This window comes from Mustela lutreola, chromosome 10, assembly GCF_030435805.1.
Source record: "Mustela lutreola isolate mMusLut2 chromosome 10, mMusLut2.pri, whole genome shotgun sequence".
NCBI classification, from domain to species: domain Eukaryota; kingdom Metazoa; phylum Chordata; class Mammalia; order Carnivora; family Mustelidae; genus Mustela; species Mustela lutreola.
Genome location: NC_081299.1, coordinates 85259431 through 85279009, shown reverse-complemented (window position 1 = coordinate 85279009; position 19579 = coordinate 85259431). Strand labels below are relative to the sequence as shown.

Sequence of the window (19579 nt, the reverse complement as noted above, 5' to 3'; positions counted from 1 at the left end):
CAAACAACTTGCTTGACTTTATTATTTTGGCACATTGAGGATCTATATAAATAAGTTTGTCAAGTTTAACAAATAAAAACTCATAAAAACTGATAAAAGTTTGGATTTCTATGTAATTCTTATCTGAAGATAGAGATAATTATCTGCAGTAAAAATGAACCAACAGTAATTAAAGGCAAAGACAAAATAGATTAACTTTGGTCATTTGATGTTATTTTGTTTTATATTATAATTGAAAACAACAACAAAGAAAGTGGAATGGAGCATGTGGGTGGCTTAGTCAGTTAAGCATCCAGCTCGGGTCATGATCTCAGGGTCCTGGGATCAACCCCCACTTTGGGCTCCATGTTCAGCGGGGCATCTGCTTGAATTTTCTTTCTCCCTCTCCCTTTGCTCTTCCCCCAGCTCACTCACTCTTAAGTAAATAAATATTAAAAAAAAAAAAAAAAGACACATGAAACAATCTTATGGCCACTTTTAGGAGGTACACATCTGTATTATATCTGTTCTGGCCTAGAGTATTAGCCTTTAGCAAGTTGATAAAAGGCAAATGAAAAATTTATGGAGGAGTACAAGGTTTCAAGAAATACTAGAGCCTAAAATTCTTCCTTCTCTTTTTGCCCTCCCACATCCCACAAAAAAAATAAGTACTCCAAATAAGCAAGCCCTAAATAAATGGTAGTGGTCAACAGATTAGTTAATTATTAAATAATGGAATGAAATAAAATATGGTCCTTTAGAAAAGATTTTTATTTTCTTGGCACATAGACATAAAAATGACTTTTTTTTACTAGATATAGCAGTTGAAGACATATTGGAAATGAATTACAGTTCACTAGGTTATAATGTCCACAGATATGATGACAGGTCTCATGTTTCCTCAACTATCTTTGAAACTTATTAAATTATTACAGCATACTGGTTATACTGGTAAACTTACTTCTCCTGTTAAAGAGTAAGGTTGATCTGGATTACTGAAAAACCAAGGCACAGAACCATCACCAAAATGTAATATAATTGTACCTCATCCAACATCACTCAGGAATGAAGCATTTTATTTAGGTGTTCTTCAAATGACATTTATCCCTCTGAAGTCTAAAACTGTTATTTTAACTACTTTTGATGGAATAATGTCTAACATGCTTTCTTAAACTTTAAAATAGACCATGCAGATAATCACAATGTTCTTTCCCTAATAGTACTTATTGGAATATCAACCACTTAATTTTCTAGTATAACATGATACCCTTAAAAATTACTAAGGTGGCTAATTGCCTTTCAACCCAATATGGCTATGTCTTAGAAATTATCAACTTTTTTCTATCTATCTATCTGTTTATCTATCCATCCATCCATCCCATTTAACTATCAGCTATTACTTAATTTCATTAAATACATTGGTTTTCAGTTATTTTTCTTACCGCCTTTAATATAAGAGGTTAAGGTAGAGCAACATAATTGCAAAAAACCTTTGACGACTAATGGTTCACTCTCTCAAGGTAGGTCATTCCTTGTAACTGCAAAGGTTAGAAAATTTATACATTGAGCAATGAAGAAGGAAGGGACATTTGGAAACTGATGCGTTTATAGATAGTGACCAGACAACTAAATTTGTAGGATTTAATCTGCTTTAGGTTAGGAAACCAAAAAAGCAAGCTATTAAAACTATTTCTAAAGTAGGGCTAGCTTTGAGGAAGGGTGTGCAGGACACATTAAGTTGCAAGAGCTTTTGAATGTGGGAATCTGACATCTTAAAGTATTCACATATTTTTGCGACCTAGAAGTTTAAGTTACTTGCTTTTCTTATTTTTATTTCTTAGTCATACTGAAGATGGTTGGGTATGTGACCTTTAACCAAGAAAAGTGTTACAGTACCATATTTTATTAACTATAAATATACGACTGAATAATATTAAATAGTAATGAAAGGATTTTTGCAACTATTTTCTTTCAACTTAAAGTACAGTGGTCTTATTTAAGTGTTTTCTTGAGATAAGAACAGTAAAACGATAAAAATTCCATCTGGAGAATAAAGTATTATTCAGAAATATCAACTCATATAAATGTTAAAAACCTATTTCCTTTTATGACTTCAGAATTACGGTCATGAAAAACTTTTTAAATGATTCTACTGAATTCAAGATAACTACTAAATTCATATATTTTTACTATATTAAGATTGTTCTCAATGCTAAGCTTATGTAGCTTTCAGTTAATAGGAAACTAGCATCTACTCTGACCCATCAATACACTCTTACACACAAACCAAAAATAAGTTTTAGAAAAATTAATTTAGCATGTTTTTCTTCAAAGTTCTCATACATATGACCAACAAATGCATTTTGAGAATGTAAACCATCTCATAGTAGGAAACAGGAACTCAAGATTAATTTTATAAAACTTTATAGGAAATAAATTCCTAAATGCTTGTCTTTTTCCATACATCCTATGTATGCATTATTAAAATAAAATTATGGCATTCATTATATTAAAAACATTAATATATTAGTGAAATAAAAACACACAGTGAACATCTGTGCTCCATTTCTGAACATAACATTGTAGATAGGTACTTCCGTGATTCAATATTTGGTTACTATTTATCAAATGCAGTGTGGAAGGTGCTAGGAGTAATACAGTAAAAGGTGAGAGAACATTATTTAACTATAGCATATTCTGCATGTATTATTACTAAAGAAAATATAATACCACAATTTGAAGATACTTTTCCATTTCTTTCATTATTACATTCTCATATTTCATTTTTACTTATGTACAGTAGATTACATGATTTTTCTTTTTCAAACTCCAGATCAAACTCTTTATTCCTAGGCATTTCAAGAATTCTTTCTGAATTCAAAAGAAAAACATCCTTTTGCTTATGATAGTTTTTGTTTCTGATTCAAATCAAAAGATACCTCTGTACATTAAAAAAAAAAAAAAAAGAACAACAACAAAAGAAAGACCAGAGCTTTTGAAGTCTTACCTAACTGGGTATCAATATCCTGTGAGTAATATTTTTTTAAATGATTCAAGCCTGTGCATATAAAACATTTACATTATATTTTGACCTTGCACTCCATAACATAAGTGACTGCATACTTAATACATATCCACGAATCAACTATAAGTCATAAAGTGTTTCAAGAACAGTAGCAATTGACCAGGCTTGTGTTTCACAGCTGAATGGACAGTACTGGCCATTCTCATTGGTCAGTTCAGGAAGTCCTTTCCAAGGGGATCTTAAAAAAAGAAAAGACATTTCATGAGCTATAACACATAAATTGTTTGTATTAATGAAATAGGCAATACACTTGGTGCTTTTTCCTTCTAGTATAGTTAAACAATCATAGGTAGTCATTTGCTACAAAATAAAACAGATATCCTTATGATCTATATATAAAGAATTTAGATTGAAATTATTCTTTAAGGGGTGCCTGCGTGGTTCAGTCATCTAAGCGTCTGCCTTTGGCTCCGGTCAAGATCCTAGGACTGACTCCTATCAGGCTCCCTGCTCAGCAGGAAGTCTGCTTCTCCCTCTCCCTCTGCCTGTCGCTCCCCCTGCTTGTGATCTCTCTCTGGCTATCTCTCTCTCTCTGTGTCAAATAAATAAATAAAATAAAATAAAAAAGTTTTTTTTTTTTTTTAAAGTAATCTCAACCCCTTGGGCTTAGACTCAACCCCAAGACTAAGAGTCACATACTCTATGGACTGAGCCAGCCAAATGTCCCTGGATCTGGGCTTTTAAATAACATTCTTCATAAATACAACAAACAAACAAAAAAGTAAACAAACCAGGGATAGAGAATTGCCCAACTAGACTGGGGCAGGAAAAGTAAAAGATGAGTTTAAAACATTTTATTGGGCCAGAAAGCAAAGTTCTTCCACTTCTGACAAACATCAAATAGCAGAGACAAAATACTGGACAAGGAATATGAAGCAATAATCTTTAAGATACTGGATATTAGGCAACAAAGAACAGTGAACCCTAAGAAATGAGAAAAAAAAATGAAGGAAGCCCTATGACTACCATACCTTACAGCCTGGAGGGAGTTTCCAGGACTTGGCACAGGGAAAGGAACACAGGTAGAGCCTTGCAGACTCCTTGAGAGTCCAGGAAAAACACTAGAATTTTCAGGACAGAGTACAAAAAAGGAGAGAACTCTGGAGATATGCAGAGGGTCCCACTCAAGTACTCACCTACCAATCAGTCAACACATATGAGGAAACTAATGAAAGACAGGGAAGGAAACTAACAAAAGATGGGGAAAGAACCTCCTGAAAGAATTAAAGTAGTACCTGACATTTAAACAGGGTCAGCAACAGTGCTTATTTCCACCAGCCAGGTTTGAAAACTTAATAATTTTAGGGATATGAGATAGAGAACTCAGATGGGCCATGACTCATTAGTGGAGAATAATTAGCCCTCGACTAAATGCTGCTCTAGGCAGGCCCAACAAAGCTTAAAATCAGGGGTGCCTGGGTGGTTCAGTCAGTCATGCATCTGCCCTCGGCTCGGCTCATGATCCCAGATTCCTGGGATAAGGCCCTTCATGAGGCTCCCTACTAAGTGGAGAGCTGCTTCCTCCTCTCCCTTTGCCACTGCCCCTGCTTGTATGCTCTTTCTCTCCCTCTGTTGAAGAAATGAAATTTTAAAAAAGTTTTTTTTTAAAAAAGCTTAAAGTCAAAACCTGAAAGGATCAAACTGTTTCCAAATAATTTAACTGCATTCCAAAACAAAGTTAAGATTATTTATAGAAATACAAAAAAATCTAATACCAAGCAAGGTAAAATTCATAGCTGGAATCCAATAAAACACCAGCAGGTGATAAGTAGGATAATACAACCCATAAGAAGAGAATAATCATAAGTGAAACTAACCGAGATATCAATTACCAGACAAAGACATTAAAATAGTTATTGGAACTGTATTCTATATGTTAAAAATATTAAGCAGAGACATGGAAGATATAAAAAAAGACTGAAATCAAACTTCAAAAGATAAAACTACAATGTATAAAATAAAAAATATACTTAATGGAAATAGTGGCAGATTATATATAAGGATGATAGATTACCAGTCAAAACAATGCAAGACTTCAATGCACTGAAAGAAAAAAACTTGTCAACATTTAATTCTAAGCACAACAAAAATATCTTTCAAAAATAAAGGCAAGGGGTGCCTGGGTGGTTCAGTGGGTTAAAGCCTCTGCCTTCGGCTCGGGTCATGATGCCAGGGTCGGATCAAGCCCCACATCGGGCTCTCTGCTCAGCAGGGAGACTGCTTCCTCCTCTCTCTCTCTCTTTCTGCCTGCCTCTCTGCCTACTTGTGATCTCTAGCTGTTGAATAAATAAATAAATAAATAAATGATATTTAAAAAAAAAAGGCAAAATAAAGACTTTTCTGGCAATATAAGAGCTTAAAGAATTTATCATGAGCAGGCTTGCACTATAAGACATGACAGAGGAGAGCGCCTGGGTGGCTCAGGTGGTTGAGCCGCTGCCTTCGGCTCAGGTCATGATCTCAGGGTCCTGGGATCGAGTCCCACATAGGGCTCTCTGCTCAGCAGGGGGTCTGCTTCCCTTCCTCTCTCTGTGATCTCTTCCCTTCCTCTCTCCTACTGTGATCTCTCTCTGTCAAATAAATAAATAAAATCTTAAAAAAAAAAAAAAAAAGACATGACAGAGGAATTCCTTAGGCAAAAGAAAATTATACCAGATGGAAACAGGGATATTCATAAACAGATGAACACTGGAAATGGCAACTATGTGAATAGTTGTATAAGACCTCTTTCTGTATTATTTAAATATCTTTAAAAAATAACTGATGACATAAACAGAAAGTAGTAACAATGTTGTGGGGGAACTATAACACTATAATAACTATATATGTAACTATATATATAACTATAATATGCAAAGCAAAATAGATTACAATAATAGCACAAAAGCCTGAAAGGGAGAAGTGGAACTATACTATTTTAAGATTCTTATACTATACCTGAAGATAAACCATGATAAGTTAAAGATGTATATATAAACCTAAAGCAGCCATTTTAAAAAGTAGCAAATTAGCCAACAAAGGAGATAAAATGGAATAAATATATACTGAATAATAAGTATCCAGTCCAAAAGAAGCAGAAAAGAGGAAAAAGCTAACAAAAATGAAAATAAACAGAAAAAAATAGATTTATACTTAACTTTTACCTTACATTAGAGAAAGACAAATTAAACCTAAAGTAAGCAGAAGAAGAGAATAATAAAGAGCAGGGTAGAAATCAATAAAACAAAACCCAGAAACAATTGAAAAAGATCAATAAAGCCAAAAATTGGTTCTTTAAGAAGAGCAATAAAATGAATAAACTTTCTAGCTAGGCAGAACAGGAAAAAAAGAGAGAAAATACAACTTACCAGTATCAAGAATGAGAATGTTGGTATTGCTACAGATTCCATAGATAATTAAAAGAATAATAATTCACTTTAGATAAAATCACTTCTTAAATTGTAACAAGTATTTTTGAACTATCTTTTTGAACTATGTATTTAATCATGACAGCAAATAATGAGCTATTACCATAATACAGAGGAAGAAATTTATTTCAGAGTGGTTAAGTAATTTGCTCCAAGTTATATGTAAAGTAAGTAACAAGGACAAATTTGAAATCCAGTCTTGACCCAAAGCTCACACCTGAAGCTAGTATGCTATCAAATGTAGCTATTAGGAAATAGTAAGATATAAAAAAGCAAAGGTAGTTTGAGAAAAAACTGTAGAAAGTAAGGAATTTGCATTTCATTTTGCAGGCAATAGGGAATTACTGAATAAACATAAGACTAAAATTGTGAGAGTTATATTTCAAGCAAATTAATCTTGTTTGAGGTAATATGACAAGATGGAGAGAGGGGGAGACTGGAAGTGTGGAGGCTATTGCCTAGTTCAGAGAAAAGGCTCTGAGTTACAAGTTAGGCAGCAGCAAGAGCAAAGAAGATGGGCTGTTAGAAAGCAGAATATAGCAGAATCAAGTCTTGGCAACTAACTGGATGTTCTGGAGAAGTAATGGGGTAAAATTCAAAAGTAACTGGGATGTTTGAGCTTGCAGATCATGCATAATGGTAATACCATAACAGCAGTGGGAAGAAAATCATGTGTGTGGGAGAAGATGAGTGAGGGCAGAAAGATATCCAAGGTAAGAAGTATATCAGGTAGTTTAAAAGTAGTAGTGAACCTTATGAGAGAATTCAAAGTTTGCTAGAGAATGAAGACATGGGATAGATGAAATATAACAGGAGAAAATGTAGATTTAAAAAAAAAGGAAGATTAAGGACAGATTTTTGGAGAGTGAACATAGGTGCCAGGAAGAAAAGCCATTAACAACAGTAAATCGAGATAATAGTGTAGTAGTTAAGAGCACAGCCTATGAAGCAGGTTGCTTAGAGTTTAGTAACAGCTCTAGCAGATTCCTTGCCATTTTACTTTGTAGAAATTACTTAGCTTTCTTAGCTTCATTTATAAAATGGAAATAACTAATCATAGCTCATAGCTAAGTTAGTATCCTGTCCACATGACAAGTACTAACTAACATATTAATCCTCAAAACAATCATGGTACATCCATTATATGAGGAATCAGGCCCAGAGAAGTCAAGTAACCTGCCCATGGTGACACACCTAGAGAGTGGAGAAGTGAATAATAATAATAATAATAGGATAATCATAATGATAATAGCTATTTTATATAGTTTCTGGATTAAATGAGTGGTATCATATAAATGCATTTAGAACAATGCCGGGAACACAGTAAGTACTCGGTAAGTATTATTTCCTATTATTATAATTGTTATTAGCGTGAGGTAAACAAGGGGGAACTTAATACAGATGGCATAAGGTTTTTTATGAAAAGAAGAAAGCAACAACTTTAAATAGTATAGGCAGGTCAAAGAAGAGAACTTGGAAGGAAGTCATGGGATCTGGGAATGAGAAAGGATCTTGTTGAAGGGGCGCCTTCGTGGCTCAGTCAGTTAAGCATCTAACTCTTGGTTTTGGCTCAGGTCAAGATCCCAGGGTTGTGAGATTGAGCCCTGCTTTGAGCTCTGGGGAGTCTGCTTGTCACTCTCTGACTCCCTGCTCCTCCCCTACCTAATGTAAATAGAATCTTTAAAAAAAAAAAAAAAAAAAAGAAGCAGCGAAGCAAAGGAAGGATCTTGTTGAGTGGTCACAGAAAGCAAAAGGAATGAGGCTACTCCTATAGGAAGTGTGCTGAGAAGGAAACAGAATGCTAGGACACAGCTAGAAGTAGGAACGGTATGAATGGACTTTATTTAGGATGGGATGACAAATTTCTTTCTAGCTTAAGAAGAAAGAATCAAGTGGAATACCAAGAGAGGATAATTAGTAGAGCGAGATCAGGGAACAGGTAGGAGGAATGGGATCATGGGTAAAGTAGAAGAATGATCCCGGCAGTGCAAGATGATTTTACTTCTCACAGACAAAAGAAAGAAAAAGAAATGCAAACAAAAATAAATACTGTGGGGCAATAAAGATAGGTTATAAGAATATTCACCTCACATACAATCAGACTCAATTTCTAGATGAGGAACAAGAATTATGAAAGGGTTGGGTTTTCTGTGACTACATTCAAGTGAATAAAATCAAATTTTGAAAAAAATAGAAAACAACATTCATGGTGATGGATGGCAGCCCTTTGTGTTCATATAATCAAGGAGATAAAATTTATGCTGTTTATGCATAATTATTCTGAGCAATAAGCTGTACATATACAGGCATGCCTTGTTTTATTGTGCCTTGCTTTACTGCACTTTGTAGACACTGTGTTTTTTACAAACTGAAGGTCTGTAGCAACCCAGCATCAAGCAAGTCTATTATAGGCCCATTTTTCCAACAGCATTTGCTCACTTTGTCTATGTGATATTTTGGTATTTCTCACAGTATTTCAAACTTCATTATTATTTTATTTGTTATGGTGATCTGTGGTCAGTGATTATGATTTGCTGAAGGCTCAGATGATAGCACTTTTTAGCAATAAAACACTTTTAAACTAAGGTATGTACATTGGTTTCTTTAGACATAATGCTATGGCATATTAAATAGATCACAGTACAGTGTAAATGTAATTTTGACATGCACTGGGAAACTGAATAGTTTATTTGACTCACTTTACTGTGATTTTTGCTATACTGCAGTGGTCTGGAACTGAACCCACACTATCTCCAAGGCATGCCTATATTTAGGTTTAATCTAGATTTGGGAAATTAGGATAGCTTTTGACTATATACATATATATCATCTTACAAAGACATATAACTCTGACACTATCTCTAATAATTATGACAAAGGAGGTGACAAATGGATTTGAAATAATAGCAAAAACCAAACCTGATATTTTAATTATAGTAAAACATTTCTGAAAATTATTAATTGATATATCTTTATTTTTAATTTATTTTTAAATTAGTCTAAATAAAAAATTAACATACAGTATTATATTAGTTTCAGTTATACAATAGAATGAACCAGCATTCTATACATTACTCAGTGCTTATTAAAGTAAGTGCATTTCTAACCCTTTTCACCTATTTCACTCATCCTTCCCCTGTACCTCCCCCATGACGACCACATATGTCTTTAAATCATTTAACTCAAAGGGCCCGGCCTGAATACTTTTAGTTTTTGTATTTATTCTGTTTTAGTCACACCCCCAAATATCCACTGTATTTAAAAAATCAGACTATTCCACATGTATAAATCATGCAATATCATCTTCAAATTAAAATAAATAGTAACCTAAAATAATTAAAGGAAGGTGACAATTATATCATTGAACTTGTCATACTAAAAGAGTAAAGCTTTTAAATTTCACTGGGATACCTAGAGTATATGGAAATGAATTTTAAGGAATTGTTATTTACCTAATATCTAATAAACTGACTAAACACTAGTTATGGAAATTACATGACCCCTGATGACTTACCTCTCAAGATGAACGTAGTGTCGGGAAAGAATGTTTTTAACCAAAAACACAGTCTTGGCATTAGCCTCAGGACCCATCAATTTGGAAAAATATAATTTTGCACGAAGAAAATACCCAACGGGCCACAGCCACTCCTAAAAAAGGGTGATTTAAAAGTAAAGAAAAAATTAAAACTGTGAATACCTTTAAAGCTATTTGAAAAATAACTTCAACCGAAAACTCTGAAAAGAGAATGAAATTCTTACAGGTCCTTGGTGATAATTGAAACCTTTAGCAAGATTGTAGTTGTCATTGTCTAAGGCATTGTCATAAATTCCACAGTAAACCATATCACTGCAAAATGATTGAAATTTAGGTTAGAAAAAGATCAGTTATTACACAAGAAGCATTAGAAAGATTTTTCAATAGCAAAAGTAAGAGAAATAATAAAATTATTTTGCCTTCCAAATCTATAGAATAAGCTCATCATCTATCTAACCTTAAATTAGTATATACTGAGTTTAGAATACTTTGGGGTTTTTTTTTACAACCCATTTAAAAAATTAATTAATTAGCTAATTAACTAATTTCTAAGTAAGCTCTACACCCAATGTGGGACTTGAACTCATGACCCTGAAATCAAGAGTCACATGCCTTACTGACTGAGCCAGCCCAGCACCTCCAGAATACTTTAACAATGTGTTAGGAAATGATTAACAAATAGATACTGGCTAAGAAAAAAAAAAGATATAAATATGAAATAAAATAAAAAATAAAAAATAAATATAGTATTCAGGTATCTTGCCTTCAAGGAGTTAGTCCGACACTAAATATTAGTTAAAGTCAATTATTTTACTAAGCTTCTCATATACTGATGATGACTAAAATACACACAAAATAACTTTAATTAGTAAACATTAGAGATACATTTTTATTAATTATTATATATGAAAGGTTTTTTTAAAAAAATATTTTATTTATTTATTTTACAGACAGAGATCACAAGTAGGCAGAGAGGCAGGCAGAGAGAGAGCCAGGGAAACAGGCTCCTTGCTGAGCAGATAGCCCGATGTGGGGCTTGATCCCAGGACCCTGAGATCATGACCTGATCCGAAGGCAGAGGCTTTAACTCACTGAGCCACCCAGGTGCCCTAGGTTTTTTTTTTTTTTTTTAAAGATTTTATTTATTTGATACATAGAGAGAGATCCCATGTAGGCAGAGAGGCAGGTAGAGAGAGAGGGAAGCTGGCTCCCCACTGAGCAGAGAGCCTGATGCGGAACTCAATCCCAGGACCCTGAGATCACAACCTGAACCGAAAACAGAGGCTTAACCCACTGAGCCACCCAGATGCCCAGAAAGGTTGTTTTTTAAACTTGTCCATGAAGTTATTTTAAAACTAACTAAAATTGGAATAAGTTTTTTTTAAAAAACCTAATTAAAATAGATACTTATCAAATTACAAATAGCAACCAAATAGACATAGAAAATTTATATACTTACAAACTTAACAAACTATTACAAACTTATAAAGACACATAATACAGATATGTTTTTGTAGACATAGAGAGATAATACAAGAAAGTTATCTGTAGTCAGTTTAATAAATTATCACTTTTTTTCTTTTAGTGAGAGGCAGAACTTGCTACATGAGTAAGCTTGAACTGTAGGTTCCAGTGGTTCCTAACACCCCTGAAATTATGAAGAACACCTCAGAATGTAGATACACACAAAAAGTCTGCATCTCAAGACTGAAATGAGTACATAGTAAATTAGGAAAATTCTTCAAAGGTAAGGATATTATATAGAAAAGGGTCTCTGCCATATATTGATATAGAAAGCAAATTATGTTGGGTATCAAGCTTTAAAGGAAAACAACAAAAGACAAACAGGAAGGTCATTAGAAACTCAAGAAAAAACAAAAGTTGGAAAAGAAAAATATAACATGGCATAAACACATAATCAAAATAAAAACAAAGTCAGTTAATGGTTTAAATAAAAACAGTGGGGTAATTATATAGAAAGGATGGAAATGGTTGGTAGTAAGGTGAGGAGAGAGTTACTCTTTTATCTGTCATCATTAGAAGTAATCAATTAATGTCTAATATTTTTAAAAAACTCAAGGAACATCTGTATACACATAGTATTTAGAAATATGGAGGGAACTACTGGGAGTTAACAACTTGGAAAATAAAGACTGTCTCTAAGGAGACAATATGTCTATGCTTCCAATGTCCATAATAATCATGTATTACTTTTATAATCAGAAAACAATAGGCATTAGGAAATAGCCATAATGTATTAGTTTTATAAGCTTAAAACTCTTACTAATTACTCAATATAGGACAAGCATTATGAATACTGATATTTAATGAAGATACAGGTGGTATTTTTAAAAACTGTTTGAACGCAATTTCAGAGAGTGTGCTGACAACCAAAAAAATTAGGGCTGATGCAATATAATATCTACAACATTCTTAATACTTATACTCCAATTTACTCTGGGTCAAAAGTTTTCATGCCAAGATTAAATATAATTAAATATGATTATTTATTATATACCATATGAACAACATTTTTAAGATTTATATTTTAACTTACTCTGGATCCAAAGTTTTCATGCCAAGGGGACCAAGCAATTTTTTTTCTGCAATCTCCAGAGCTTTCCATGCTTTTTCTGCAGTAAAGAGCTCAGGGGCCTAATGAATGTCAAAAACAAATATTCAAACTTTCGAAGCTCACAAAAGAATTAGTTTTCACCCACAGTGGAACATAAACTATTCATAAACTTGGAAATGAAAACTATTTAAAAATTTAGTGTGGGTTGAATTGGTTTTGAGCACAGATGCCTAACCAGATCTAATGGTAAGGGGCTGACTCAGAAGCACTGTTCTTGGCCTTAGAAGGTAGGAAAGATGCTAGAGGTGATTATTTCCTTGTGTCATTTTAAGAACGTGTATGAGCTCCAAAGGAAGTTTCCACAGCTACAATGAAGGCAGAGCACATGTAAACACATCTAATTCATTTTTCAGAAGATTTATAATAGCTTCCTTTAAGTGTATCTGGTAATTGTTTTTGCTTTTGGGGTTATAGCAAAAAATAGAAATAACTTGCATTCTAACAGCATGAGTAAATTTATTTGTGATATGGAGAAGGAGAGAAAGCATATTTAGTACTCTTTTCGATAAGGTAGAAACAGCTAAGCAGGCACAGAAGGGCACACACCTTCTCTGTTTTACTGTCCTTATAGTTTACTTTTAGACTAAGTAGAGATAAAATAAAGGGAGTCTAGAATTCCTGGCTAGATAGAACATATTACAGCAATACAATGAAGGAAACCGAGTACGAGTTGAAGCTACTCACATTAATTCACCAGTCTAAAGCTTCCCAAGTAGGTGTTGAGGTACTACTGGTCATTGCACAGGTGTGCCGAAATACCCAGGCCTTCAGCTTTCCACGCAGTGGGTGGGCCCGTGGCTAACTAAAGCAGTTGGACCTGGCACCACTAACCTAATCCATTTTGTCCAGTATTTGCTGTACAAATACCATTATTTTCTATGTGTGCTATCATATGAAAAACACTGGGAAGCACTTTATTAGTTGTCATCTGTTATTTTCTGTTTTTTTGATGCTAGATGTTGTAGGTTAAGGGTGGTATGCACAATGTTTTATTAATTTAGAAAGACTGTATTAAACTAGCTAGCAAACAGTATACTTTTTGGCAAGTAAATGAGTTTGAAAACAAATGGGAATAAAAAACTAAATATACTCTAAATAAATAAATAAAATCTTTAAATATACTCTATCATAACATTTCTGAAATTTGAAAATAACAATTCACTTACTACAACCATTGCTATGGTAAAATTAGGCCTGAGTTGATAGTCACACCAAGGGCTTGAAGCTCCATAACTATCTTTGTATATGCCACGTTTGTGAACCAGATTAGGATGCTTTTCATTAGAATCTGAAGGGTCTTCTGACACATGAAACAACTTTTCGAAGTTGGCTTGTATTTTTCTGTTCCACTCCTCATATGAGACTGTCACAACCTTTCCTGAAACATGAGAAAAGACTTGGCAGTTTTCAGCATTCTAAGAAAGCCATATATTTAGTTACAGCCGAAGAGTAATATTTAGGCAATAAATTATCCACTTTTTAAAAGTATCAGGGTCTTTTAAAGGACAGTAGCCTGAAATTTAAAATTATCGTTCATTGTATTACCAGAAAGGATTAGATTCCATCAAATGATCCCAGATTTGTCTTTGTATCACTCTTAACATGTTTGATAAAGTTACATGTATTGTGCACTTGAAATGAGGCTAGTCTGAATTGAGAAGTGCCAGAAGTGTAAAATATATACCGGATTTCAAAGAAAATACTCCTCCCAGAAAAGAATGCAAAGCAGCTCATGAATAATTTCATGCTGATTACATGCTGAAATAACATTCAGCATATATTGAATTAATAAAATGTATTATCATAATCAATATCCCCTATTTCTACTTTTTAAAATGAGACTACTAGAAAATTTAAAATTATATATGTGGCTGAAAAAGATAATATATATGGCTCAAATTATATTTCTTTTGCATAGCACAGTTGTAGAAAAAGAGATGTAAAGATTTCATAAGTGTTCACAAAAATGCAACTTGCTCACAGTCACATTAAGGACAAAGAAAAGCATAGTAAGACAGTGACTATGATGCTTGTCATATCTCAGGTCAAAGTTGCTGCAAAAATATGGTTAGTCACCAGGTTTGTTACATTTATACTAGGAAATTAACGTTTTTTCTTTCTTCTTAATCTTAAGGGTTTCTAATATTAGTTCATAGACTCAAATGATGATTACACAGATTAAGAGTACAGACAGTATATTCAAAGTTTCTTTTTAAATAAAATAAATAGCTTACCATGTCTTTTTACTGTGACTTCATGATAAGGGAAAATTCTTTTTTTGGATAATTCCAGCAACCAACGGACAGCAGATTTACTCAGGCCCACAATTTCCACAGCAGACCCATCTCTAAAATTAAAATAAATTTTATTCTGGGAGTTGGAGTCATTTAAGCACTACTTAAAGGGCATTCAATAAAAAATTTTGATGAATTATATGCTATAAAAATAATTATCTATAAAAAACCCTCACTTTATGGAAATGTATACTACATATATAAGAAATCACTCCTCTTACTATTTAGCCATTGCTTACCCTCTTAACAATTAAAAAAAGTTCTATGAAGTGGAATGGTGATTATGGAGTTTAAGGAGATGGCAGCTGGAAAAGGTAGGGGTGAGGAACCAGAGAATACTGAAATAGAGCACCAGAGAAAAGATAGCAAACTTGGGAGATAAGGCTGGATAAAGCCGGGGAAGATACACATAATCTGAAAGCCCATTTTTAAGAAAAATGAAAGGGAAGTATAAGATCTAATAATGTACCAAAATAAACATGTTTTAAAAACAATTTGCAAAGCATGTAACGACACATAAAATTAAATGATTTTTTTCACAAGTCTGACTGAAGATAAAATTTGGAATAAGAAAATAGTTTCTCAGACTTAATACTTTTTTTTTACTTAATTAATTTTTCATTTTTTAAAAGTAGGCTCCACACTAGGCATGGAACCCAATAAAAGGGCTTAAACTCATGATCCTGAGATCAAGACCTGAGCTAATATCAAGAACCAAATGCTTAACCAGCTGAGCCCTCCGGGCATCCCTAGTATGTAGTATTAAGCATTTGAAACCATAAAAAGAAATGATGGGATAAAAGATTAATAAAAAATATTAGGGGGGAAAAGGGCTCAGAAATTAAAAGTATTCCATAAAGAACAGGATCTGGGCATTTTCTACATTTATAAACGATGGGCATAATGAAATATTTACAATGAAAGCAGTTCAGGTTAAGATAAGATCTTAATGACAGGGATAATGAATCACAAAACTTTCCTTTGAGATGCTTGTAGAGAATCACCCATGAGAATTTCCAGAAAAGAACAAAGAGCTTTACTTGATGACTTGTAACAAGAGAGTTATATTGTAGGAGAGAAAGGAGTGAGTGGAAGAGGAAGTAGGAGGGAGGAAGGGAGAGTTTGACTGATTGACTTTTTATAAAGATCATTTACTTATTTATTTATTTGAGAGAGAGTGTGTGCACTCGTGTGTGAGTCCGTGAGTGGTGGAGGAGACAGAATCTCAAGCAGATTCTGCACTGAGTGCAGGGCCCAGCGTGGCGGTGGGGGGCGGGGCAATGTGGGGCTTGATCTCACAACCCATGAGATCATAACCTGAGCCGAAACCAAGAGTTGGACGTTTAACCTACTGAACTGCCCCACATTTTGACTGATGACTTTTGACTGATGACTAACCATGAAGACTTCATGGTTAATAGAATAAAAGACTCCACAAGTGGTTTTAAAAAAGGTATTATTATACAATTACCATACAAATAAATATTACCTTGGAGTGGCAGGGATTCCTCTGTTTCTAGCTCTGTCACTTTCTCCCATTTTATCCATCCAGGTGCCACAATTTAAGCGATTTCCTCCATAAACAAATCCTGTTTCTTCGTCAACCCCTGCGGTTATATTAAAGCCTGAAAAAGCAAAATAGAACACTTATAAAATCGGATAGGGATATAATAAACTAGGAAAACTACTCCTGAGAGCAATGTGGTAATACCTTAAAAGTTGAAGATGCGCATATTCTAAGTAATTTCATTTCTAGATATGTACTTTAGAGAGATCCTTACCTATGTGCCTATGAAGGTATGTACATGGATATTCAATGCAATGTGTTTGTATTAGCAAGAAAATAGTCACTGAGCAGAGGAGTGAATAAACACAGTGGTTTATTCATATGTGGAAAACTCACTATACCATTTAAAATTAATGAACTGGATTTACAATGCATCATAACTGATAAGACCTCAAAACAAAAAGATCAAGCAAACAAGTTGCAAAAGGATATGTATAATAAGATACTTTTTCTTAGAAGTTTAGATATAGATAATACTTATATAACCATGTATGTTGATATGATTATGTCTAATATGATAATACTTGATAAAATTTAAAAACATAAAAGTTATATGTATATATTATAGTGTATTTATAATATACTGGCTACATACTATATAATATGCTACGTGAATAATGTAGTATATAGAATAAATACATGATACAAATCATATGTAATTTACACATACTCAAACACAAACTCATAAAATACAAATACATACATGGCAAAAAAAAAAACCCTGATTATAGCATAGTCATTAATTCTAGAGAGGGAGGAAAGAGAGAGAGAGATAAAGATGAAGCTTCAGATACATTTGTAATGGTTTATTTCTTTACAAAACAAAAAAGAAAGATTTGAAGAAAATATGACCAAATGTTAAATATCTGTCTAATTTTATTTCTAGGCTAAAGGTGTAATTTATATTATTATTTTCTCTTACTGAAATGTTTCAGTAAAACCTAAAATCTTATTTAAAAACTACAATTATTCACAGATATCACAAAAAATGTTCTTTTAAATATAAAATCAATTTCTATTTTGTTCCCTAAGTGAAGGATAAAAAAAGTATCAGTGATTCTTACTGGTTCAATCATATATACAATTTGTATGTTACCACTACAAACACTAAATTAAATAAAGGGGGTTAACTACTGTTTAAAATATAATTTAGAACATGTAAGAAGGAATTTAAGTTCTTTTTTTTTTTTTTTTAAGATTTTATTTATTTATTTGGGAGACAGAATTGGAGAGAGCACAAGCAGGGAAGAGGGAGAAGCAGACTACTTGCTGAGCAGGGAGCCTGAAGCTGAGCTCAATCCCAGGACCCCAGGATCATGACCTAAGCTAAAGGCAGATGATTAACCAACTGAGCCACCCAAGCGCCCTAGAATTTAAGTTCTTCAGTCTAACATCAAAATTTGCCAATGAGTTAGTGAGTTACCTGAAATATCTGAAATAGATCACTTAAAATGATTATCATTTTACATTAAAAACAAAGATCACTTAAAATGATTATCATTTTACATTAAAAACAAAGATCACTTAAAATGATTATCATTTTACATTAAAAACAAAGATCACTTAAAATGATTATCATTTTACATTAAAAACAATCATGTTACAAAACAAGTCCACAATCCTATTATCCCAACAAAACTATTACATTTATGTATTCCTTTCTAGTCTTTTCACTTAATAATATTTTCATAAATATTCATATCAACGATTTTTCATGTATTACATTCAACACCCATAAGTCCTTAATATTTTATAGTCCTTAATATTTACATTATATTAATATTATACAAATCATTTTTATTTATTTATTTATTTATTTTTTAATTTATTTGACAGCAAGCAGGCAGAGAGGCAGGCAGAGAGAGACAGAGAGAAGTGGAAGCAGGCTCCCTGCTGAGCACAGAGCCGATGTGGAGCTCGATCCCAGGACCCCAGGATCATGACCTGAGCCGAAGGCAGAGGCTTTAACCTACTGAGCCACCCAGGTGCCCCAATATTATACAAATTATAAAAATTATGATTTGTAGGAATTACAGAATTTTTCATTCAAGTCAATGTAAACATTTCCTGTTAAACATAAAGACTGTTTCATCCATTTATGTGATTGTAAGCAATGTTATGATCAATATCATGTAATATCACTTTTTTATGTGTTTTAGATTATTTCATGGACTAAAGTCCCAGGAGTGGAATAAATTCATGAACAAAAACATGAATATTTTATATCTCATAAAACATATTTGGGTATCTATCTATCTATCTATCTCCAGGTTGCTTTCCAAGAAGAATGAGTCAATTAACAATGTCATCTGTAGTATCTGAATACCTCTCAAAACTAAAAACAGTTATTTGTTACTGTTTGTTATGGACTGAATTGTATAAACACCCAAATTCATACGCTGAAGTCCTAAACCCAGTATATCAGAATGTGACTTTATTTGGAGATAGTAATCTAAAAAGTTAATCACATTAAAATAAGGTCATTAGCCTGGGCTCTAATCCAGTTTGACTGGTATCCTTGTAAGATAAGGAAATTTGGGCACAGACAATGCACAGAAGGAAGCTGATGTGACAATACAGGGAGAACACCATGTAAACATGAACATGGCCATCTACCAGCCTCGGAGAGGGGTCTGGAAGAGATCTTTCTCTCATAGCCCTAGGGCCGAGTCAACCCTGCCAAGACTTTAATTTTGGACCCCTCACCTCCAGAACTGACAGACCATATTTCTGTCATTTAAACCACCCAGTGTGTGGTACTTTGTTACAGCAGTCCCAGCAAATGAGTACATTGTTTTTTGCTAATAGCAGACTTACACTACTATGTGCCATGCACTGTACTAAGTGCTTTAACATACTTATATCATTGAATCCTCATGTCAACCTTAGGAGGTAGGTGCTATTATTATCTTTCTTTTACAAATACAGATGAGAGAGGCAAAGAGAAGTTAAAACTTATGCAACAGAGCATAGCTAGAAAATGAGTAGAGGGGAATTTTAAGATAGCAAGTCTGCATATGTTAGTTAAAAAAAAAAAAGATAGCAAGTCTGCTTCTAGCATTGGTGCTTTCATTTAT

At 33.4% G+C, this 19579-nt stretch overlaps 1 protein-coding gene across 2 annotated transcripts in view; it reads right to left on the bottom strand.

Annotated features, from left to right (window-relative positions):
* Window positions 1–727: 727 nt before the first annotated feature.
* The window catches only part of AGL (amylo-alpha-1, 6-glucosidase, 4-alpha-glucanotransferase), a 79471-nt gene continuing 60619 nt past the window's right edge, over window positions 728–19579 (bottom strand). For both annotated transcript variants that reach the window (XM_059135732.1, XM_059135734.1), the window contains exons 28-34: window positions 16425–16560; window positions 14876–14988; window positions 13808–14019; window positions 12564–12661; window positions 10231–10318; window positions 9986–10119; window positions 728–3242 (exon numbers count right to left, since the gene is read on the bottom strand). In XM_059135732.1, coding sequence (XP_058991715.1) covers window positions 3125–3242; window positions 9986–10119; window positions 10231–10318; window positions 12564–12661; window positions 13808–14019; window positions 14876–14988; window positions 16425–16560 — 899 coding nt within the window. In that variant the 3' untranslated portion in view covers window positions 728–3124. The remainder of the gene's footprint in view (window positions 3243–9985; window positions 10120–10230; window positions 10319–12563; window positions 12662–13807; window positions 14020–14875; window positions 14989–16424; window positions 16561–19579) is intronic.